The sequence below is a fragment of the Echeneis naucrates genome, chromosome 23 (assembly GCF_900963305.1).
Source record: "Echeneis naucrates chromosome 23, fEcheNa1.1, whole genome shotgun sequence".
Taxonomy (NCBI): Eukaryota; Metazoa; Chordata; class Actinopteri; order Carangiformes; family Echeneidae; genus Echeneis; species Echeneis naucrates.
In genome coordinates, this window is record NC_042533.1 from 7,482,520 (window position 1) to 7,506,848 (window position 24,329).

Sequence of the window (24,329 nt, forward strand, 5' to 3'; positions counted from 1 at the left end):
GTGGATAGTAATTTGCCCTGAGTGCTGACGCCCCTGACAAAGGCCTCAGTGTAGAGAAAAAGTCTTCTTTTTAGCCTGTTTTTCACTACTGCTGATCTGTGAAAGAATCTGCTCTTTATTTCTATTTGGAAATCATTTGCAGCCATTCTGTGACAGCCCTGGTGTGCCATCACTTCCCCACAAATCCACTCTCATGTGTCTCCACACCTGTTACCGCTGGCTATTTTGGTGTTTTGGACATATTATTTATGTGTTGGACTAAAAATACCATTCCTCAGCCTTCATGGTAACCGACTTCATCCCTCACACTGACAGGAAAGTCATTCATCCGCTAAACTATACAGATGATGGAAAGTTACAAATGGGAACGTTAATTGTCTCATCAACTAATCCCCATGAGGTTTGTCTTTGAGTCTGGCCACCTTATTTGAGTTAAAAAGATGTAGTTCTTCCTGTGAAATAATAAGATATCTGACCAATGCTCAAACCAGCATAAACTGTCACACAAGAAGGCTGTTGTTCACAGGATTTGGCCTCCTTAAAACTTTCCTCTCTCCTTATGCTGAAACCAAACGCTTGGAAATCGTGGACTTTGTCACCAAAACCATTCACAAAGTGGGTGAATTAGAGATTATTAGTGAAAAAGAGGGAGAGTGCTGGTTTAGTTCCCCAAATAGAAAGGCTTAGAGTTTAATCTCAGAGCTGAAAGCACTTAAAATATGTGAGATTGAGAGTTTATGAACAGGAAAAATAAATGTTATGTTGAAGACAATCTACTTGGGGATGATTTAACAGCAATTCTTGTCTAAGAGTCTAAGAGTTATTATGCTACACCACTGCCCTCTGCAGGAGCTATTAATTAAAAACGTCTTGAAATAAAGAAAAGGTTCAACATAATTGACAGGAAACAAATGTTAAATCTCTAAATCTGAAGGGGGATTCACTGACGTATCCCATATCCTTCATGAATGACCTTCAATTGTCTGTCATGTACAATTTCTGCAACTGCATCTGAAATGCAAATTCAAATCTGGTCATTCATGCCTTTGACACATGAAAGTGTCCTGCAGCAGCTCCACACAGAACCAATGAGCAGCAGGAATAATCTCATATCAGTACGCAAAAGCAATTTTTGCTCACGTCATGCTACATTATGTCTTATATACTTGCAGAAAGCGACTAAGTGCTTTTCTGCCAGCATGTCCTCTCCTTTTGTGGAGGCCAGATATGCCGATACAAGGAGAATCACTGATACAAAGCTTTAATTACTCTGTGGGATACTATTAATTTGATTTAGGAAATTTCAACTTCTGTCTGAATTCAAGCGAGGCCTTTGTACATAGATTTCCCAGTCGGGATGGGCTTCATTAGACAAAGCCAGTCTCTGGGGAAATTGGCTGTTTAAGCAAAAGTGTCTGAGCGAGACCACCAGAGCTCAGGCTGGAGTTTCAGGCTTCAGGTTTTTCTCCCCTGAGCATGGTGACTTGTGGACCTGCTCACCTGTCGTTCATATCGTATTCCCTTTTGATCCTTTCCAATCCCTGGTCTGGGAGCAGTGAAGTCAACTGGCACCCAGCCTCTCACGCCAGCCCTCCAACCCCCCCCCCCACCCCACTTCAGCTGTGCCGCAGTGCAGCTCATCTCAAAGTCAGAGAGAGGCCCGAGGAATTAATCCGTCCAAACACTGAAGGTTTCCGTCTCATCCACTGACATGCACTTTGTCTCTGACCTAATGCTGTTTAAAGTCCACTTTTCAAACATATAAAGTTTCTTCATTTATTATTTTATGATGTGCAACTGAACTTTCTCAGCATAGCTTCGCCTGCAGAAACGGTGTAAAGTGAATATAATACAGTTTACTCAAAAACTGTTTATTCACTTAAGCTGGAAAATCCAACTCTTTTTGTTCCAGTAGGAAGTCAGCCTGTCTTTGAATACATTTACATACACAGATTTCTTTCTTCTTTTTTTTTTTTTTGACCAATTTTTAGAATTGTTTTGACTGTAGTTGTTCGTCTTTTAATGCACTTTTACTGTGGGTGACTTTTACTTTTGAGTCCTTCAAACAATGTAGGATCATTATTAGCTGTCAAGCTGTCACTATGAAAATACAAACATGATTGAAAGTTTACATTACAGTTCATTAACTGTCATTCTACGTGTGAATGACAGAACATCTGTCAGTTTTTGTGAACATGAGACACAATGTATAAAACTAAAAAGTGCTTTAAATGTGCCATGAAATGAGAAATAGCTCCTCAGAAATGTTCATCAAACACTGTTGAGTTTTATGTCCTGTTATTTCTATTTTACCACAACACCTCCCTCCTGTCCGCTTTCCACAATTACAAAAATACAAAGCTACTTAATGCGCAACACATTCAAACAGAAAGGAGAGTTATCATTTTAAACATATTTCATACGACTGTAGCAAAAATAATCCTTGTATCTTTTCCTCAGCTGTGACACAGTTAAGGGAAGCCAGTGACTTCGAGAGCTGATACTGTTGACAAGTGCAGCTGGTTCTTAGCAATAAGAGATCTTTGGCTCAGATTCGTCCAGAGTTCACAGCCTTCGTTGTTCTTGCATTGATGAAATCAGCTTTCCTGTACCCACACTGTTGAAAAAACAAAACTTCAATTCTAGACATTTTATTTATGCTGTATTGTATTGATCCTGAGCTTCTTTTTTTTTTTTTTTTTAACTGTTTCTGTTTAGCGCCCTGCCTGGTGGTCCAATCATTAAACATCGTAAAAGACAGGAATGTGCGATGCTACCAGATGGATAGATACCAAATCAGTCTTATAAAACTCAGTGTTGCCATGAAAAAGTCTTGTTCATGGGTTTGTAGTTTTGGACAATGACCCAATAAAACCAAAGACAAAATAAAACAAGGTAAACAGCATGACAGCATTATATATAACCTCAAAATATACTCAGCGTAAGCTCATGAGCGTAGTACAAAAAACAACTGTATCACACGCATCAAAAACAGATGAACAAACCTACCTTATAATGTAACTTGCCCTAATGTTATATTTTAGTGCTGCTTTAATATTTACTCGAGTTTTAGAAGAACAATGAACATTAGAAATGAAATGAAAGAATTTGACTATTATCTATTATGAACCCACCTTTTTGAAGGCAGCTTGGAGGTCTCTGTGTTTCCACATGGTGTGTAGCAGGACACATGCAGCCTGACCTGCTCTGGATGGTCCATAACTACAACACAAACAGATGAAATGATTCAGTCTGAACACGCAATATAGGTACACAAGACTGCATATCAGAGACAGAAGCATTTCGCTTTGAAAAATGCCTACCCGTTGTCTTTGCTGCTGATGTTGATGATCTTTGGAAGGGCTCCCTGGTTGACGATGGCTCTGATGTGCTGCGAGTTGCTCTGACTCAGGTTAATCAGGATCTGAAGGAGACAGGCCGTCACCTCCGTGGGTAGGTCAGTGCTGGTGTCGTCGTTGGGCAGCATGCCCACCACCTCTGGTAACACCTGCTTCACTTCAGGAGGAACACACAGAGAAGGTAAATGCTGGAATTTGAAGCATGCAAAATTAAAGGTATCTTATGGCTTGAACGGAAAGTTACCAATGTCAGGGTGCAGTTCCTGGTAATTAGAGAGGTTTCTTATTAGAGACATGGCTGTCCTCCTCACATCACCCTCTCCTTCCTTTAACAGCTTCTTAACATGCTGAAGACCATTTTCCCGCTGAACAACTGTGAAAGCGATGGCTTCAGTTACCTGCCAAACCACACAGGATTCATGAATTATGCGTTGCCATTTTCATTGACAAATATAGCAATTAGGCCTCTTTTTTTTGTAATAAGTGACATTAGTAGAACTTTAAAAAACCCAACACAAATCTGTGTGTATTGAGTCACTCAATATGTTTTTAAAAGAAGAATGCATGAGTGAATCTACATTAACATGCACAAGTTTTGCAATTAGTGAAATGCTCACCTTTAATGAGTTACCCTGTAATCTAGTGCTGAATATATTTTATGATTAATTCATTAGTCAGAAAATGTTACAATCTCATTCAAGTATAAAATTTATGTATTAAAATAAACAAATTACATTATTTATTTTATTTAACAATCAAAGTAAGTGCTTCTTCTAGTTGTTTTGTCATCCCACCACCAAAAGCAGAATATGAAGAAACTCAATCTATGCATACACAAGTTTTAGTATTCATTTCAGGTAAAATAGATACTGGCTTTATATTTATTACATCTATCATAATAGCTGAAAGAATAATTGATAATTGGAATATTTCTGTATCTTTGCTGAAAGACTCTAATCTAACTGATAAAAATGTACAGTGTTAATGAGTATTCTTCATTTATTGCAGTTTCTATTATATAAATGATGTACCTTTTCCACCCAAAAATAAAATAAAAAATCCAAATATGTCGCAAATGAGTTCTAAAGAAAACAGCATGGTTAATACTCGCAGCCATCTCTGTGCTGAAGGAAACACTCTGATGCCTTACCGCTCCACTTCCTGCTGTGATGTTCTGCAGGGCTCCGATGGCGGCCTCCTGGGTGTAGTGGCGCACACTGCGGGCCATCAGTGACATGTACATGCGGATAGTGATGGTGCTCCACAGCCACTCTATGCCGCGGGGATTCGCCTTCTCCTCCAGCAGAGGGCTCTGCTGCTGCAGATGCTGAGAGGAAACAAGTGATGAGCTGCAGCTCTCAGATGGGTTCACTGGGTTCATATTGACAATAGGGGGCTGCAGGTTAACAATGAATGATGCACATATTTCTCGCTCTCGTTGACTCAATGCATGTCTCTGTGCAGGAATTTAAAGTTTACTTAACCATGGAGACTGGCTGAGCTTCAATACTGTTTTGCAACACCATCATTCTGTAAGCACATAATTATAAAGAATTGACACTGCAGCATCTGAGTAGCTGCAGTGCAGATGATTAAAGGCTTTAATGGGTGTGCAATGACTTGAGGACTATTTAATTAAAATGCATTCTCCAAACTGTTATCCTGTAGCCGTTTCTTTATTTTAATCTGTCCTTTTATATGCTAAATTTACATTCACATATATGAAAGCATCCAATATGATCTAGGGTGGCTAACTTGCCCTGCCAATTCTGCAAATCATGCTTGACTGCTTTCTGGCAGAGCATAACAGCTGTAGGCCTGTGTTTGGATTTCTCTCCAAAGGTTTTCTATATTCTTGCTTCTGGACTGTGTCTTAAAATCTGACTCCTAATGCATCGAGCATACAGATTTTTTTTCATTTGATGGGGGACATTGACTTGCCATCACAAATGTGTGAACTCAAAATCATCCAGCAGCTTTTGAAGTGGATTTGAAATTGCAAAGGGAACTATACATTTCATGGGTCAACATCAGTGGCGCCCTTTCCTAATCCCTGCAGCCAGAAGAGTGAGTACTGTCGTAAAAGCTGATAATGGTTGGCTTTGGGAACCAGTCCCACAATGTTATGACAATTAGTGATTTAAGACTGCATTGAAATGAAGTAGATAGCTGTGGTGATCCTGTCAACAAACTAGTGTTCATTCACTCTTGGAGATATGTTGCCTGTCTTTTAAAAAAACAACAACAACAACAACAACAACAACAACAACAAACAGAGAAACAAACAAAAAAAGAAAAACCAAAAGGATGCTCTTCGGGTGATTAAACCTGCAGAATTTTATCAGTTCTCCCAGAACTGCTACTAAATATTGTATCACATGCTTTGTATTGTCAGCTGGATTACCTCTGCGATCTTGGCACTGCGGGCAGGAAAGCAGCTGACTGTCTTCGACTTGTGAGCCAGGTTTTGCTGAGATTCTCTGAGATCTTGGATGTACTTCTGAGGCAGCTCTGCTTCTATCTGATAAGACAGGTTGTGCAGGATGCAGACACAGTTCTCTGTGGACTTCAGAGGACATAAAAATACAGATGAATATTAAATTCGATGCAGTATATCATGTTGTTTAATCATGTGTATAAATACAAGATACTGAAGCTGTTTTGCTTCTCTGGGCATCCATTACAGATTACAAACAAGTGTGGTTCAGATGCAGAGTGTGTCACGTTACAAAATATCAGATAAAAAAGTGTCCAGGTGGAAATTTCTACTTCCCACTCCTCTTACTATAACAAATTGCACTTTAGAGCAGTCTGTTGTGGAGCCGACTGTGAGGATACATGTTCTCTTCGATGCTTGTCAATTTCATTTCACCTTGTCATCTGTTTTATGGTCAGCTATGGCTCCTCGGATGTAGTAGACCAGGGAGTCAATGAGATTCTCACAATCCCTCATCGCTTTTCTGGTATCTGGACCACCAGAGCTTATATTTCTGGGAAAGGGAAAAAGTCGAAACAATGAAGGTAATGTGACATTTGCGCGTTTTAATCAGATAAACAGTTCTTAGTGAAACCAGCAGTGCTCACAACAACAACAAACCATATAAAAACATTGAGTGCCTTTCTGTCAGTGGCTTAATTATACAAGTTAATGGGCACACTATGTTAGAGCTCAGGCTGATCCAAAGCCGAATGCAATCATGACAAATAATATCTCAGATGAACAAAACCTTTTTTATGTAACGCAACTTTCCTTGGAAAAGGAATAAATACCACAGTTATCATTCTGACTCCACAAAACAAACTGAAAACATGATAAGGAGAACTTGATAAGACTGGGTCAGCAAGGACTGAGCAATTTAAGTTCAGCAGAGCGGAGAGAAGAAAGAGCTCCGTGAATAATTCAGACTTTGACTATTTTCATCCAGCTTTAGTTGCCAAGAGAGCAGTGTGTCTTATATCTCCTGCTTGGTAAACAGAGGGATGATATACGTCCCACACAAGAACATGTTCAACCACAAACCAAAGAGATGATACATAGTCTTAGACTACAACAAACCTGTTGCCAAACACAATCAAATCCAATAAATAGGCCTCACGAGAAAGCAGTAACAGGTTTTATCTACTATCAGTTTATCACTGTAAAGTCATGAGTCAGACCATTTGTTTTCAAGTCAAGCAGATAAATGCTATTTACGGAAAGTCTGTATTTACTTCACAAAACCAACCTCAGGCAGCCTGTAGCGGAGTAGAAAACATCAGTATCAGCAAGGAGCTCATCTTTTGGGTTTTCACCCTCAGAGATGCCAGAACTGGGCACAAGGACTGACCGGGTGAGGACCGATAAGGCTTCTTTGGAGAGACGCTCCTTCAAAATGTCATGAGAGGAGAGATTCCACAAAACACCTAGGAGTTAAAGAAAGTCACGTTTACATTCTTCTTCTGCCACGGGGTCACCCTGGACAGGTCACCAGTCCATCACACAGAGACAGACAGAGACCAACAGCCACTCACACTCACAGTCACACTTCTGAGCTCTTTTTTATGTAGCAAAGTAAAAAATAATAATGATATATAAAAAAAAAAAAAAAAAGACCTGTGAGTTGTCTTCTGGTCTCTGTATCACGGCTGCTCTTCAGTGCACCCAAAATGATGGGCAAGCCACTGCTTTCCTTCACCTCCATCTTGTTTTCGCTGCTCTGGTAAATGACATTACGCAGTGCACCAGCAGCTACACGTTGCACCTCCTCATTGTCGCTGTCGAGGAGATGCAGGAGTTTTCCAATCCCATGAAGAAAGTATACCTGATGCAGACAAAAAGCCGTTTTACATTCTGAACATGCTGACAAATTAGATGTTGAATGACAATAAAACTATCCCGTGTGATTAAACAGACCATCTTTTTAGCATTGGCGCTCTTGAAACATTGATTCTGAATGTGACTGGCTGCACAGATCAGTATTTCCTCGTCATCCTGGTTTAAAAGGTTTATGGCCCGCTCCAGTGTCATCTCTGGAGCCTTGTTTTCAGACTTGCTGTGTGAAGAAAAGAGCTGTAAGTGAAAAGTTGTCCAGTTCATAAATGTTTCAGAAAAGTGTTCATAACCTCAATCATACACGTAATCTTACAGTGTCATGACATTGTGTGTCTGCTGAACTGGGGGTTCTACTTCCATCTGCCTCCCCGTGTCCTCCTCCATGCTGGTGACCGAGGCTGGGTATGAGTTCAGTCTGTGCAGCCCCTGGCCCTCCCTCCTGAGCCGAGCCAACCAGGACAGCCCTTCATGAGGCTGGACGGCATCAAGCACCATTTCATCACTTTTTCGCTGCGCAGTGGGCATCTCCACAGTTTGATTATGACTCCAGTGAGGGCCATATTCACCACCTTCCTGAAACGTTGCACTTGCAAACATGGCCGACTGCCCCGGTGACTGTCTCAGGCTCCTCTGGTGGAAGCGCTCATGTGTAGGTGTGGATAGGTGCAGCTTTGTCCCACGAGGTACCTCAGAGAAGGCGTACCGCCGAAATGAATCCAATCCCACCCTGTGTGACTGATTGGGTCCTGGGAGGGTGCACATCCCAAAACGGTAGCCACTGTAATTGAAACGGCTGCGAGGTAATTTCGGGCTCGGTGGTGGAGACACTTCCACCCTCCTTGATGGTCTCTGCACTTGGATGCTTGAAAGGGAATGGGTGGGGAAGGAAAATCCATTCATCTGTGGAAAAACAAATCACAACCTGCACTTTAATACACGGCAAACTCTTTATGACAGGATTCTCACTGAAAGGTCAATATACTTTTTACAGTTGGTAAGCTAGTCTGAGTTATATAATGAATTACAGTCTAATGAGGCCCAACGTAGTCCCAATGGATTCATAATTCTGAATCTGCATACAGACTAAAACAAACTATTAAACTGCGTGGTATTTGCAGTAATGTGAATTATATTATATTGCATAAATTAATTTTTTTCTCTGTCAGAAATATAATTGGACACATCAACATACAATGCTGCTAAATAAATGAAATAATCAAAAGCAAAATTTTTTTTTAGAGCTTAGAATTTTTTCCATCAGCTAACAGTCGATCCAAAATATTATATTTTAATGTATTGATTGATTACATTCTGGCTGGATCTTTTTTTCCTTTTTTTATGGTTTAAGCTGTACAAATGCATTGCCACATGTAAATGTGATAAAAAAAAAAATCAAAAACCATGTAATCAAATGTGTGAATGTAACCACAGCTACTGTGAAAACGGCATAAATGATAATGTCAAATAAAAGTAAGAGCATAAAAGATTTGTTTGATATCAGGACACTCTGAAGCACCTGCAGACCATTTGCCTGTATTCAAATGGCAACAACTCGTGACGAGCATTGTGAGTCATTGCAATCTTTTCATAGTAGACAGGTACAAAAGTCAAAAGTAAACTTCAAAGACAGAACAACCACAACACATTCAGTATCTAATTTCAGCACTGTTACATTAAACCAAGACACAAATTGCACATACATGAGGAATGAAAGCAGTAAAAGAGTCTCTTACCTTCTGGACATCTGCGGCATCAAAACTCTTTGCTGTGTTTCTCTGGAAATGGAATCCTCCTAAAAAAAAAAAAAAGTACAGAAGGGTTTTGTTCAAGCGTCCAGTTTCTCATACTAACCACCTAAATGCATGTCAACTCTAACACCTCCTTGAGTCAAGAGTACGACTCCCATCCCGACTGCCTGAGCTGAGAAAGCATAAAAGTACACAGTACTGCAGGTATCTTTGTAAAATACAACCTAAATATTGTGTTTACTTGTATGAAGAGAGACTGACTGACGAATTGTCTGTATTTTATGTTAAATGATTCTATTTATTGATTTCTCCTCAAAATATTATATAGCCCTGTGACCATGTAACAATGAATCATATAAAACATTTGGAAGATTAATTGATATCAAAGAAAAACATCACTTTAATGATTACTTTTAATATATAATTTATTTCTATAAAAATGTATCTTGATCTTATCAAGATATCTGATATCTTGACACCTAGTTTAATTCAAGAATTGCATCTCTCAATCAAGGAATCCCGTGAGAAAACAGTCACATTTAACATGTTGATGAAGAGCTCTTTCAGCCACACTTGACATTCGCTAAGACTGCGGGCATGGCTCCTGGGAGACTTTAAATTAAAGCTCTGTCAGGTGTCACCTCCAGCAGCCTCTATGCAAATATATAAAACAGCAGAAACCTGTTGGGCAAGTAAAAGTACTACACAGCATGCCTCCCTGCCACAGAGCTATGGCTGTATTTTGCCTCAATCACAGTTGACCTCCTGCAGGAAGCAGCAACACAAAACATGCGCTTTAGAAGACAAAGACTTCTGTCTGAGACTTTTAGTCTGTTTCAGTGTTTCCAAACTGAGGACCAGGATCCCTCAGGGTGACCACAAGATACTGTAAAATACCTCATTGTTTCAGATCCACAGGCCTATAGCAGTTGAAATGAACAAGCTGCTTAAAAAAAAAAAACATTTCCATGGAAAGCTTGATGGGTGAAATGAGGTTGCAAGAGGAGGCAGCTTTATTTGAAGCCATAAAGCGGTGAACTCTGTTGTTCAGTGGTGATCTGATTATCTGACAGATTAAACACGAAGAAGATTATATCGTATCTGTCCTCTGTTGTCGGTATGAATAGCTGGAGGGTGACCGGTGAACCACCGTGATGATCCTGAGCTGATCCCTCACCGTTTGGCACAGGCCTCCTCTCCTTCCGGGCCAGAGTGAGCTGGACCTGCTGATGGACCCGCAGACTCCGGTGGTTTGGGTCCCTTTTGGCCGAGGATCGCGCCGTCGGCTCGGCCGGCAGAGCCAGGCTGGTGTCGCCCACCCCGGAGCAGTCCGGGGCAGATAGGGCGGATTTAAAGAACATCTCATCCATGCTGGGCCGATCTGAGCTCCGGTACGGGTTCATATCGGTCCCTCCATTAATCTGAGCCGGCACAGCTCCTGGATCCACCTAGTCCTGCTTTTTTATTTTTCATTGGTCGGCCGAAGTCCTGCAGCGGGGGGCGGGGACAGAGAGGCGCACCTGAGGTGTCAGGTGTCTGCTGCTGTCGGTCAGGACCTTCCAGGGAGAAATAGCAGATAAACTACTTAAAGCACGATTCAAGCCAGGCCACTTTACAGTTTGATTTAATACTGATTTGTTAGATGTTGAATAACTCGCCTGACATCCTTAAAAATGTGGGAAATATACATTAATTTAAATATGTCTTCCTGGTGTGAAGAACATATCTGTACTTGATATTACTTCTTCAGCTACAGGCAGTAAAGCAGGAAGTTACAGTTTTTATAGACATTTGCTTTTCACTTAATCAAACAGTTGAACAAATAATGGTTAAACCTGTGCTGGCTGTTACTGTCAGGACCACGCTGTCTACTGTTTACTGTTTTTATACATGTGGCCAGCCCATAATAATCATTGAATACTTACCCAACCCTTGTATGATTACTGTCATGACTAATTCATTAGATATAGTATCTCTGATTGATTTCCCACACTGCAGCACAACAGCAATCTTTCATTTTGCAAAAGGCCTGCCTTTGACACAGTGCTGCAGGTTGCTCAGCTTGTTCGTTTCCCAGGTGAGAAGAAAGGACGACCTTTGTCACTGTCTTCTATTGTTAAGATATCATGATGTATTATGTTTCTTCCCCACTGAGCTGGATTAATGAAAATATATGGAGGACTTGTGGGGGTTGGTCTCTGGTCTCCCGTGTCCTCTAAGAGTCAAGATGTAGATTTGTGGTCCCTGTCATCTGATGCTCAGCTCTCTGTCTCGACCCAAAACTCTTAAAACCTTTTACAATGGTAGCCTGTATGATTAATATAATATGAATCAAACAACTGTTAATAATCTTTTTCCCCTTTAATGCAATAATTTCTCAAAAACAACCTTTCCAGTCCAGCTCTTTAAATCACTTTCACATTTAACTTTTCGGTGCATAATATTCATGAGCAAATGGTGAAAAGTCACTAAGTTTGCTTCGTGCCACACACATCTGTATGACATTACAATGTGTTCAGCAAAGATTCAAAGTGTTCACAAAACAACAGTCATTTAGCAGACACTTGCATCCTGGCTGTCCTACATTTCTGTTTTTTCTTTTTTTTTTTAAGCACACGTTTTACATTGTCGTATTCTTATTCTTGTTGTCTTGTTTTACCCATAACAGGAGAAAGTCAGAGATAAATATAGACCCAAACATGACACAGCATGTCAATAAGTGGAGAGAGAAGGTGTCTCATGGAGCAGCGCCTGGTAATTTGGTGAGAGACATCAACATTAATGGATGCAAGTTACATTTTAGTTGGGTCGAAATATATTCTGAAATGGTCTCATATGCTCAGTACATGACAGGCGGGTGCTAAAACACTATGAGGTAAGTGCCTGGTCCTAACTACAGTCATGGAAGATGCAGTCAGTCTCTATAAACACACAATTTTTTTTACATGATCACAGTCTGAGATAAACATTAATGCAGTGAGTCAAACACTTTTTAAGATCTTATCTCACAAAATCGCTGACATTTTTCCCCCCGTCTGAAGACCAACAATCATTTGATTTGGCACATCATATTTCACATTCACCAACTCACAATACACACTTGGCATACGTACACACTCATACAGGGGTTTGGGGTGGTTGGAGTTCTTGACTCATCTTGTTTGAACTGACAAAACAGCTTGTAAACTATACTGCCATATCAGAGAGCTCGATGGAGCAGAGGCCTATTTCTGAAACACAAGTCTGTGCTGAATGGGAAAATGTACAAGTGTAGATGCATTTCTATTGTAAAAGAAGTTTGAATAAAAACTGATCTGTCTGTTATTTTCTACTGCAGTGCTTTTATTCCCCTAAAATGTTATTTATGCATAAAAAAAAAACCAAAAACAAAACACTTGTATGTTCTGTGGAGGATTCTGTATGACGTGTATGCTCAATTTTGTGCTATCTTCGTACATCTTATTTTGAAATTGAAAACTTGATTGATTATGAACAAGCATGTGGATTTCACCAAATCACATTTTATAATGCATTAATACCACTAAAACAAAAACCAACCAGTCTTCACATCCTAAACCTGTGGCACATTGCAATTGATTGTACTGTACATACTTAGTGAGTTACTGTTTTGTTTTTTGTTGGGTTTTTTTTTTACAGATCATTTTTCTGTCATTTGTACATTGTTAAAAAATATATAAAATATCAAGAGAAATTTTTACAGGTTCATTCAGGTTAAAAACACATTTTCAATGTTTCTCTTCAAAGCTATTTACAAATCTCTGTATGGATACTCTTCATCATTCAGCTGTCGAGATACGACTGAGGTGGCAGATGAATACACAAAAAAAAGTTGTTCTTTGGATTTCAGTCACCATGTTGGCAATTGACTTCTTTTTTTAATTAGAATTTTTTTTGGGGGGGGGTATGTATTTAATTAATAGTATCTAGTCAAAACAAAAGACAGGAAACATGGATGGTGGGGTCTAATTATCACGAAAATGTTTAAAACCAGCAAAATCTCCTTTCCTTATATAGTTTATGATATGAGAGACAAAAACTACCAGTGACTGTCCAAGCAGAGCTGAAACAACCAGTTAACTGACCCCATAGCCATTTTCCACATACTCTCACCTTCTCTGATCATTAATAGATTCATTCAAACAATAATCAGCAGATTAATTGACAAAGACAATAAATATTAGTTGCAGCCCTAGACCTAAGCCCTAAGTAATCTTAATTACTTGTATAATGTAAACAAAATTTGGTGGTCCTTTTATTATTATGACACTCAATAAAACTGTTCAGCACGGGTTTAAAGATGCAACAGTGAATCATCATTTTGATTTCAGGGAAGACGTTTTAAAATAAACTCTCTTTTCTTCTTATATGACCCCCCCCCACCATGGTTCGTGGTAGCACACCTTCCTGACACCATAGGAAACACCAAGTGATGAGGAAAGGTATGTGGCTTTAAACAGTTAACCAGCTCAGATCAGTCAAGGTTAGATCACATGTAATTCGGAGGGACTGGTTGAAGTTTAACTATGAACTCAGCAGAGTTGTGTAAAAGGATATCGAACAGCATCATGACTCAGATCCAGTTTTCATTTTACTGAGGTAGCAAACTCACTGACAGATTTTATCAGGGTTACTTTAATTTAATTTTTCCTTTCATATTAATATTTGTTAATACAAACTTCCACTTTTATTTTTTTTTTTTTTTTTTTAACACAATTGAATTGTGTGGAAGTGGATTTAATAGTTGGGATACTAGTGACTATTCAGTGTTCACACTAAAATGAAAAAGAGGGGATTCTTGAAACAAATCACTCAGATGTCTTTTCCAAAGTTAGACCCCATGTAGTATAATATAATGTTTTGCTGTTGTTATCATGGGTTGATGATGAACACATTATTAAATTTAGAAACATTCTTGGTATGGACATGCTTTGGAGAGCTATTGCCCTTTTATTAACTAGAAAGCATATCCATTTTGCTAAAAGAAAATAAAAATAACCATTACTAAAATAAAACCCAAATACAACATTCATATAAAGTTTCTGTAAGGCATTCCTTCACCAGCAGAGTCTGCAGCCTCCTCTTCCCTCCTCTTCCCAAACTTCAGCTTCAGTCCGGTGTTTGCCAGCAGATGATGTGTTCCTCTGTCAGCCATATCCAGTCTTTTCTGTCAAAGATATGAGATCAACCAGCTTCTCCTGCTCAGTCACAAGAGTCCTGAACACAGTCCTTGCAATGGCTTTGGTCTGTCCTGCAGCTATGTCTACAAATTTTTATTTATACGGCTTCGTTTATATATATATATATATATATATATATATATATAAAAACGAAGCCATTACTCTAAAAAAGTCATTTGACTCATGCAAGACTGTACAGACTTTTGGTGAACTGTCCAAACTGGACAGGACAGAAGGTTTAAGTGCAGTCCTATCTGCAGGAGGAGCCCAACACACTCCCCGTTGAGGGGGTGGTGGCGGTAGCGCTATAGTGGGGGTAGTTGTCATTTGGTGGTGAACTCGGGAGGATGGAGTTTCCATTGGTGGGGGAGCAGCTGAGCTGGAGCCTCCGCAGATACTCGGCGTGGACAGGTTTGTGGCTCTGCAGTACTTTGATGGCTTCCTCCACTGTGAACCACTCCCGCTTACGGCCTGCAGAGGGAGACAGAGATTGATGAGCTCAAGGGAGCTTTTCTGTGGAATTATACTTATGCAATACAATCTGCAACAACTCCATGCCCTTTTCCTTTGCCAGTGACAAATTTTAAACTGTATAAGAGCTGTTTCCTCAAGTATATATAAAGCAGACTTATAATAGATGTAACATGGTTAACATATTACCACTTGCATTCTCTCAACTTCAGGGAAGAAATGGTTTAAATTTGACTTATAATGTAAAAGAGGACTGAAATATTAAGTAGGAAGGTACTCCAAAATGTGTATGTGTATTCTAATCTTCAGATAATTAGTTAATTCAAGCGAAGTGAAGGTAGATATTGTATTTTGAGGACCTCACACACAAATGGATGCATAGGCTCATGAGAATATGACTTATGGGCCTACAAATATACAAAATGACACTGCACATGTACTGTAAAGGCTTTCAAACATCAAAACCAGAGCAGCGCAAACGCAGCAGGCTCTGGTTTACACTGATTTACGCTACTGACAGCTCTAAAATGTTGCAGCTAAAGAACCACTGCAGCTAAGATCAGTGGCCTAGATTTAAATGCACCTGCTGTCGCTGCATACCCCACTGCTCATACAGCGGCATTCACATCAATAAACCCATACCATATTGTATGAATTTCCTACACGTGTGCACATTCATCTTTAAAGAGCAATGAGGTGGTGAAGGGAGATGGTACCTATGTTGACAGAGTCTTCCCAAGCCTCCAGAGTTTCTGTCACAGTCAACACATACACGTACGTCCGGTGCTTCCGATCCTGGTTTTGCTTTGGGGATTAGATGAAAAAGCTCTTAGCTACAATTTTACAGTCAATATAGAACACCGTCAAATGCAAAATACTTAATTAACTCTCAGTGCAATCAAATGTATTAACCAAGTAACTTGTCAAATACTGGGACTTTCAATTTCAATTATATAAGAAGTTTACCTCAAATACACCAAGCAGGCGCCCCAGTTTGCCCTTCACACCAGCCTAAAGTAAAAAAGAGAAAAAAAATCATGGAGAGATCTATTTCTTACTGATTGGAGTCCAAAAACAGGTCATTTTTCTGTAAATGACGCCTGACAACACAGTTTAGTCATATGAATAGAGGGTGGGCACAATAGAGCACCAGACATATTGTTTGATTCAAACAAAAGGTATTGTGTATTAGATTTCAGTATTTTCAAGTACAACCTTCCATGCTTTGTTTTGGCAAAGACATGTGTAACAATACTAAAGATCCAGACGTAATAAGCAGAATATACCCTTGTGCCAGGACTGAGATATTCTTGGGGGTTGTTTTTGTTGTGCTTCACAGTTTATTGTATTTATTTGTGTATTTATTTCTCATTAAAGTGTGATGATGTCTATAAGGAACCATGTCCTGTCTAAGACTGGCTTGATGATAGTGAATCTTCAGGGGCACCTTATATAATAACAGTCATTAATAATGAATCGTCTGTACTGTCCCTTCCCCTTAAGAAAAAATAAAAATAAAATCCTGGCATGAATCCTGAAAGAGTATTATTATCGAAATGTAATAACATCCCTTTCATAACACCTCACAGTTGTTTTATTAATTTAGATCCACTTCACGGGTCAAGACATATGAGGTCTGCCCTTTCCCCTCCTCAGCGTACTTCACAAGTGGCACTGATGCCTCCAGTGGGCTGGGCTGCCAGGTTTCTGAATGCACAGGAATCCAGCGAGAAGCCAAGTTTAGACCACTGACGTGACTGAGAACACAGCGTTCTCAACTGAGGGGGTCTCTGGAATACCAGCAGGCACCTCAGCCACTCTGCTACTGACACCGAGGCCCTTCAGCTATCTCACCCTTAACATCCATTCTGCTGCCAACCACAGCAGCTCCAGTTCTGGGCATTGGAGACTGTTTAGTTTACAGGAAACAAACTGGCCGGGGCATGAGAGAGTCACAGCTAACTCAGGATGCAAAGATGTGAATTTGAGCTGCTTCACGAAGCATCTAATTATACTGTTAACGACTACAAACAGCTTTCCCTATCCAAAACATGTCAGGTGCAATGTTCAGTTCAAGTTCAATATAGATTGGAATTTGTTTTGGTGGGCTTCACACATACCAACAAGAAAAAAAAAACTCTCACTGACCAGGTTACACAATAAATAAAATCATAAATAAAAGTGGACAAAAATATATAAAAATCATTCTCAGCCCTTTGCCATTGTATTGTAGAAAATGGCTTTAATTTGAAAATAGAGGAAAAAAAGAAAGATTTATCTACCTCCTCAAACACCTCTCGCACTGCGGCACCACACGGCTCCTCCTCTGGCTCCATCCCTCCTCCGGGCACGATCCACTGGTCCGGATGTCGACTGCTGCTCACCAGCAAAACCTGTCAAAGAAAAGAAACCTTTAGGAAATGCAGAGAAACATAAATGTTTCAATCACTGTGGTTTTTTTTATCTGTCTTGGTGACACAGACACTCATCATATCAGAGGGAAGCAACAAGTCACAATTCAAAGGAGGAGGAGAACAATATTCATCTAACTTGGAATAGTTTTGGAAGAAACACTTTTCTTTTGGCACCCAGCTGGTGATTGGGAATTGCCTCAGTGGCTTCATGCCTTTTTTCAGCAGCTTTGACCTAGTGTGTCACACGGAAACTGAGCTCTTTGAACCAGGACCCTTAGACTCAGGTCTGAAGGTCAGATGACTGATGACTGGTGGTGTTTTTTTTTTCTATTTATTCTCCGCTGTTGCTTACAGGATCCTCCGTCTACCACAGTGTCCAAACATTTCCTCTTGATGGATAAATGGTCAGATATGTTCATTGAAGGATGAGGATGTGCTATTGGGGTCATTCCATGTCAACGTTGATTGTTAATTCTTATATATTTTAAATATCTTTTATAGCAGTACTTTTAGCAGTTTTTATCCAACTAACAAGAATTATTTTTTCTTATTCTTCTTGTTTTTCAATGTTTCTTTATTACATCCTGGTGACTGGTAACTGGTGTGAGACTTAACCAAAGTCAGTGTCAACACTTTTCCAACATGACCCCAGCAAACAATGCATATGAAACCATAAGCATGACAAACTCAAATTCTATCAGTGCTCCTCTGAGCAACCTGGTTTGAATTACACTACAGTTGCAGAGCACACTGATATGCACAGATCAGATGTGTCTGCTGCTTCTGCCAGTAATCCATACAGCAATACACATACAAAAACAGACACAAATACACCTGCAGTAAACATTATTGCATTTGCATGGAGCAGTTAAATCTGAATTTAAGGTAAATAGGTAAATACTATTGGCAGCCAATACAAGAAAAAAAAACAAAACAAACAAACCCGAATGTAGTAAATATAAATATATATATAACTTATATGCATAAAAGAGAGAAACAGCAGTGTTCAGCAGCTTGCACAACAGATGGTGACATCCACCTCTGCCACCCATCTGATCACCATATCCAGTAATCTGCAAGAGAAGTCAGCCTGTCACTTAATCCTAACATAGCTTTTGTATCTTTCCTTACGTTCTCTAATGGGATTTCAGCTGTAGAGTCCTACTCTTAGGGCTACAGCCAAAGGCCAAACCAATTGGACAGCATATGCCTGAGGCCGTGAGAGTGAGCTTTGTCAGCTGCCACCTTTCTCACGTGCAGCACTCACCCAACTCAGCCACCTTCTTTTCCCCAAATGATATAGGTTAGCATGAAGGGCACAAAGGGAGCATGTGTGTAGCGAGCAGTGTGAAGATCAAGCATGAGGCTGAGGATTGAGTGTGTGAATGCTCACTAACCATTTTCGGCAGATGAAAAGGTTCAGAATAGAAAACAGAGAGGTGTTTATCCTATACAACCGGTGTGGGTCCGATACAATTTACAGTAAGTGGTCTCTGTAAAGTTACTGTAAATGAAGCAAACAAACAGTGCTAGTGCAGAACATGACATCTTCTCAGCAGAGTGTAAACTGCAAAAAATGTGCAAAGTTAAACCTGGTGACCTGTTTGAACCAGCTCTGGAGGGACAGACGGCCAAGAGCTAGATTAAGCTGACTGTCCCATAATTACAAACTGGGGAAGGGGTGTTGAATAAAATATTCAAATTCAAGTATTTCACAGACACAATATCTGTGTCATATGCAGCATGGGGTCACCTGAGGTCTGTTTCCATGTGTGCTATTATTGAATGAAGTACTTCCATGAAATATGGGATATTGGCATGACAGATTCACTCATTCCCTGATGCATTCTTTGGATGCATTAGTGATTTCCTACTGTTGGCCCTCGCTGTCTGACTGTGTGTGTCTGAGTGTGTGTGCTGAGCATCAGCCAACAAGGTCTGAAGGGAGACTGTTGGTTAAACATGTCCAAAGCCGGCAGTGTGGGTTGTATACAAAACATAGACACAGAGCTTCCGGGGCAGTGAGGACAAAGTAAATTTCTGCTCTGCTGTTCCATTTTTATCTTTTGGTGGATGTCCTTCCACTCAACATGGTGCAGGTTGTCTTAATGAATTTCGGAATGTAGAGCACTGAATCAACATATTACAAAGGGTGTATAATTAAAAATGTGTTTCTTCACATGTGCTGCTGAGATGAATGGAGCCATTAGTTTGATAAGAGGGAGCAGCAGCACTTTGGTCTGTGTTCGAAATTTGCTAAAGAACACAACAGCTTCAACCCTGATTGTTTCTATTCCTCTCTCTCTGCAGGCAAGACACATGTTTTACAAATTTAGAAATTAACACATACATTTTAAAGCTTTTAAAGCTTACAAATTCATTTCAAACTGCTGATCACTGACTATAACTTTCACTTAATTCTGTAGGCTTTTTAAAAAAGAAAAAAAAAAAAAAATATATATATATATATATATATATATATATAAACAAAACTAAATATCTCACACCATCATGCCAAGTCCACGGCCAGATGACAGCTGAACTCTGAGCACAGAAAACCTAACTTATATTTGGAAAGGGGGGCAGGGTGTAGGAGAAACCCCAGAGGAGATAACGTAGCATTTCCCGGTGACATTTTACTGTTTTGCAACTCAAACCACTTCCTAGGTGCACCCATTGTCAAATGAAGGGTGGGAAAATTCTAAGGCAACATATAGTAAATCTGCCCTCCGTAATGAAAAAGACTATGTTTCATTAGTCAGACACATCTGGCGTTAGCCAACGTCTGCTACACACACACACACAAAAAAATACGTCTATAACGAACACAAAGTTACACAAGGACACGTTTTTTTTGTCACTGATTTAAAAAAAAAAAAAAAAGGAATACATTTAAATTTGTTTTACTGGTAGCAAAACACTAGCTTTGTCAGAAAGTCCCCTTGCATGCCTTCAAACAGGGAGAGCAGGCGGGAATATTCTGGAGGACATAAACACCTCCTCCTCGAGGAGGAACGCCTGTACCTGTCAAATAAAGAAGGCTCTAAATGCCAGGCTGAGCACTGGGAGGAGGGAGTGATGGTAAGACACTCAAGTTCAAAGGTGCTGGACCAGAATCAATACTGCTACAACAATGATATAGTCACTGCATTATAAATGGTTTTAAGAAGTAAGTGGAGTCATTAAGAGGGAAAGTTGGATGAAAACAGTAAGAAGAAAAGGGAGTGAGACACTAAACACCTCACAATAAAAACCCCCATAGTAATATTTCTAGTATAACACTTTACAATCTGCTGCAATGATTTTCTACCCAGCCTACGAACTAAAGAACATGGATTTCTACAATTCTTATCTCCATCCGAGGAAGCAATACATTTCTCTCTGACGCACACTGCATTACGGTTTGATAAAAACCTGAGCTACAGATTAGGTTGCTTCTGCATCATGAAACAAACAAAATGGATTTTACAATTTGGAACAATAGCTGATTGGTTAGCCTTATGGAGTTAATATAGTCAAAAAGCTGCTCATTCATTCACCTAGCTAATTTAGAGCACCATCATTATTCATTTGGGGTTATTTTTCTTGGTGCTCTGGCAAATCTAAGCTTAGCATTTACTTTGCCTTGAGCCCAGTTTGTATTTTACACCTCCGGTCATTAGAAATGTCTGTATTGTTAGGTGCTAAATGCGACAAAATGTTCAACAGCTAATTGTCAAGCATCTGCCTCTTAGTGAAAGGCTAATAAACCACAATAATGAGCTGACAGAAAATTTCTGTAATTTTACTACTCCTTGGAAAAGAATGAAAGTTATGATGACATAATATCCCAAAAGCTGTTCCTCTATCACATAGCCAGTAGTTTGTGGCTTTCCCTGAGCTCCTCACGATATCTAACAGCACTGTTCATTGGGTAAACATAACATAAAATAATTAAATGTCAACTGTCCCAGCACACAGGCCCGAAGCAACTCACAGTATTAAACTCAGGTGGTTTAACTCAGCTATCATTGCTATCCCTCTGCGATGTCAGGTTTCCTCTTTTGCTTGTTGGGACTTTAATTGCTGTCAGACTACCTTGCCCTGAAGGCTCAGCTTTCCCCTGTCCTCTACAAAAGCTTACTTCAAGCAGTGTCATTTCTCTGATAACATGAGCAGACATGCTTGTCAGATCCTGACAATCCTGAGGGTGATGGTCCCACCCGTATACAGTTGTTGTCACAATATTCTCTGACTGCTCTTTCCAGTAATTACAATTTTTAAGAAAAGCATCACAGTGGACAAACAAGTCCTCACAAAAATTAAAGAGTGCAGATACACTGTTTTAAGCCAATGAATGAAACGTGGAGACACAAATCTCATCTTTAATACCATCAATTTTATAAAACTTCTATATCTCTATATGGCTTTCTTACACCTAAAACCCAGACGTAATGATGACAGATCATCTGCACACTTATAAGTAAATGGATATGCTTGTGTCTACCAAGGCACACACAGGAGGCTAGATTTAGTCATGATAAGTAATATGGACATAATATTTAAACATTAACATAATTTACTAACAATCCAAAGGCACGACTATTAGTCCCACAAGGGAGTAGTAATTTACCAGGTAAATATATATATTTTAAGAGTAAGGTATGAGTGACCAAAAACAAAATTCAGTGCACGTAGTATAACATGGGCTCTGTCCTGAGTGGCTTGCTAGAGCTTTTGCAAAAATTTATATTTACTTAAGTGCTAAAGACTTTTTAAAAACACTGTTTTCTACTGTATTTAACACAGTTGCTTCGTTTTGTTGGCTGTTTTATTAATGTATGTTGCTCAATCAATGTAATGAGTGAATTTAGGATGTGATCAATTGCATTATGTTAAAAAATAAGAAAAAAAAAGTCAATGACATCTTCGGTGATTGTCTTAGGAGGGTCACGGCTGATGCATTTTTAAACCACGTCTGGGTGGAAAACACTGCCGTGTGCAGGTGGATCTGTCGTGTTTTTTGTGCTGTACTTCACCGAAATGAGAAATTGTTGCATTAAAAGTCCTCATCATTTACGCGGTGCGGGGCCCTTTAAATTCTCATCCACATTACTGCTGCGCAGCCGCCCGCTCGAGGCCGGCGGGATGCAGCACCATCATGAATGGCCATGGATGCCGTGCTGTACAAACACGGTGGAGTGACTCAACGTGTGACGGATACGTTTATTAATAAACATTTGCTTCTACTCCCATCTCCTCAAGCAACACAAGCCGATGTTAGACCTGCTAACTCAGGAAACGTGCGGCAGCTCGCCTCGCCCCCCCCCCCCCACACCCCCTTCGTGTTTGCTACTTCAAGCTAGCTAAAGGTGTAACGGAAGAGCTGTGGACGCATCTTCAAAATAAGAGATGTGCGTCACGCCAATGCGCAGTTTTCAATGGAGCTCTCATTCAGGTGGTTTTATTTCGAAAACCAGGACTGTTAGTCGCATGTTGCTAAGCGAAGTTACCCTGACAACCGCCTGTCTTCTCTTTTGTCGGTGTGCTCCCCGAACTAGCCTAAACTGGATAGCCCGAGGCGCATCAATGGCAGCAGCAGCAGTAACACACAACTGACACTCACACAACACACAGTCCTTGGGAGGGGTACAAAAACAGTGTGGATGTAGCGACACACAGAGGGAGACACAATGAATCAAACTCCACATACATCATTAGATTACTGTCAATTTGATTTACAGAGCCCCCCCCACCCCGCTGTCTGAATGACTGGGTGCAGATAGGAGATGACTAGGCCACAAAGTCATACACAACCACTGTATACTGTCCACAAATGTCCATTTCTACATCATGTTACAGTGATGGAGGGGGTGGGGGGGTCTTACCTCCTCTTCCCGTTCATTCTTAAAGCACAGACACGCCGCTCGTTTCCTGAAGCCATCGCCATCGTACGTCCTGGTCTGGTTGGGTTTGAGCTTCATCCTGAATCTTTTCTGTCTCCTTCAACTGGAACCGACAAAAAAAAAACCAAGAAGGAGAAGAAGAAGGGGGGGTGTGGGTGTCGGTGGTGGTGGGGGGGGTCCAGCTAGTTAAGAGCGGAGCCGCCGCATCGTCTCTGCTCTCTGCATCCGAGGTCCGAGGCGGTCAGGCGGAGCGAGATGGAGGGGGGGGGGCTTCACCGGAGAAAATCCCGTTAAAACTCCTCCGAACGGGTGTTTCCCTCAGAAGATGAGTCCGCCCCGGGAGCCGAGAGTGCTGGATTCCCGCAGGCAGGGATCTTAAGTAGACTACAGCCTACACAGCACAGCCCTCCTCCGGGTCCGTCTGCGCATGGCCGCTGACTCAGTACAATGAGCAGGCCGAGCGGAGCTTCAGACATCCAGATCACTCCTCCGAGGAGGGCCGCAGCTCATTGGTCCGGCTCCCCTCGGTGGGCGGGGCCTCAGAGCTGCTCTAAACACTGATAATAATAAACAAATGCGTAATTTGTGCTGATTTCCACCAAACTGGTGCAGCAGCAGCAGCAGCAGCAGCAGGAGGGCATGGCACCATCTGGGAAGGAGAAGTGTACTTGTGAGTAGTGTGATCACTGATCAGGAGGAAAACTGATCAATCATCAATCATCTAACACTGTGAGAGGTTGAATAATTGGGCTAAATTTCCAAAACAGCACATTGTATATAAGGTTTAAAAAGCCTGGATATCTTTACTCTGATTTCCAAGTTTTAATGGGTTATAATAGTGGCAGCAAGAAGCTGAATAGAAATAAATGATATCAAACTTATTTTTTCACCCCCTTGTTACACCCAGTGCATTTGAATGTGAATGCAGATAAGTGTACAGTA

The 24,329-nt window shown here is 40.4% G+C and overlaps 2 protein-coding genes across 2 annotated transcripts; both read right to left on the reverse strand.

Annotated features, from left to right (window-relative positions):
* Positions 1-1,934: 1,934 nt before the first annotated feature.
* Positions 1,935-10,861, reverse strand: pkp2 (plakophilin 2). Its single transcript, XM_029495155.1, has 14 exons — positions 10,597-10,861; positions 9,405-9,463; positions 7,985-8,571; positions 7,753-7,891; positions 7,453-7,660; positions 7,085-7,262; positions 6,232-6,349; positions 5,764-5,925; positions 4,782-4,787; positions 4,510-4,677; positions 3,604-3,757; positions 3,324-3,516; positions 3,135-3,222; positions 1,935-2,617 (listed from the first exon to the last, which is right to left on the reverse strand). The coding sequence occupies exons 1-14, from the start codon at positions 10,820-10,822 to the stop codon at positions 2,549-2,551; spliced, it is 2,355 nt and encodes a 784-aa protein (XP_029351015.1). The 5' UTR covers positions 10,823-10,861; the 3' UTR covers positions 1,935-2,548.
* A 2,166-nt stretch (positions 10,862-13,027) lies between these two features.
* Positions 13,028-23,807, reverse strand: nudt4b (nudix (nucleoside diphosphate linked moiety X)-type motif 4b). Its single transcript, XM_029495513.1, has 5 exons — positions 23,370-23,807; positions 17,371-17,481; positions 16,055-16,099; positions 15,805-15,892; positions 13,028-15,088 (listed from the first exon to the last, which is right to left on the reverse strand). The coding sequence occupies exons 1-5, from the start codon at positions 23,463-23,465 to the stop codon at positions 14,868-14,870; spliced, it is 561 nt and encodes a 186-aa protein (XP_029351373.1). The 5' UTR covers positions 23,466-23,807; the 3' UTR covers positions 13,028-14,867.
* Between the last annotated feature and the right edge of the window lie 522 nt (positions 23,808-24,329).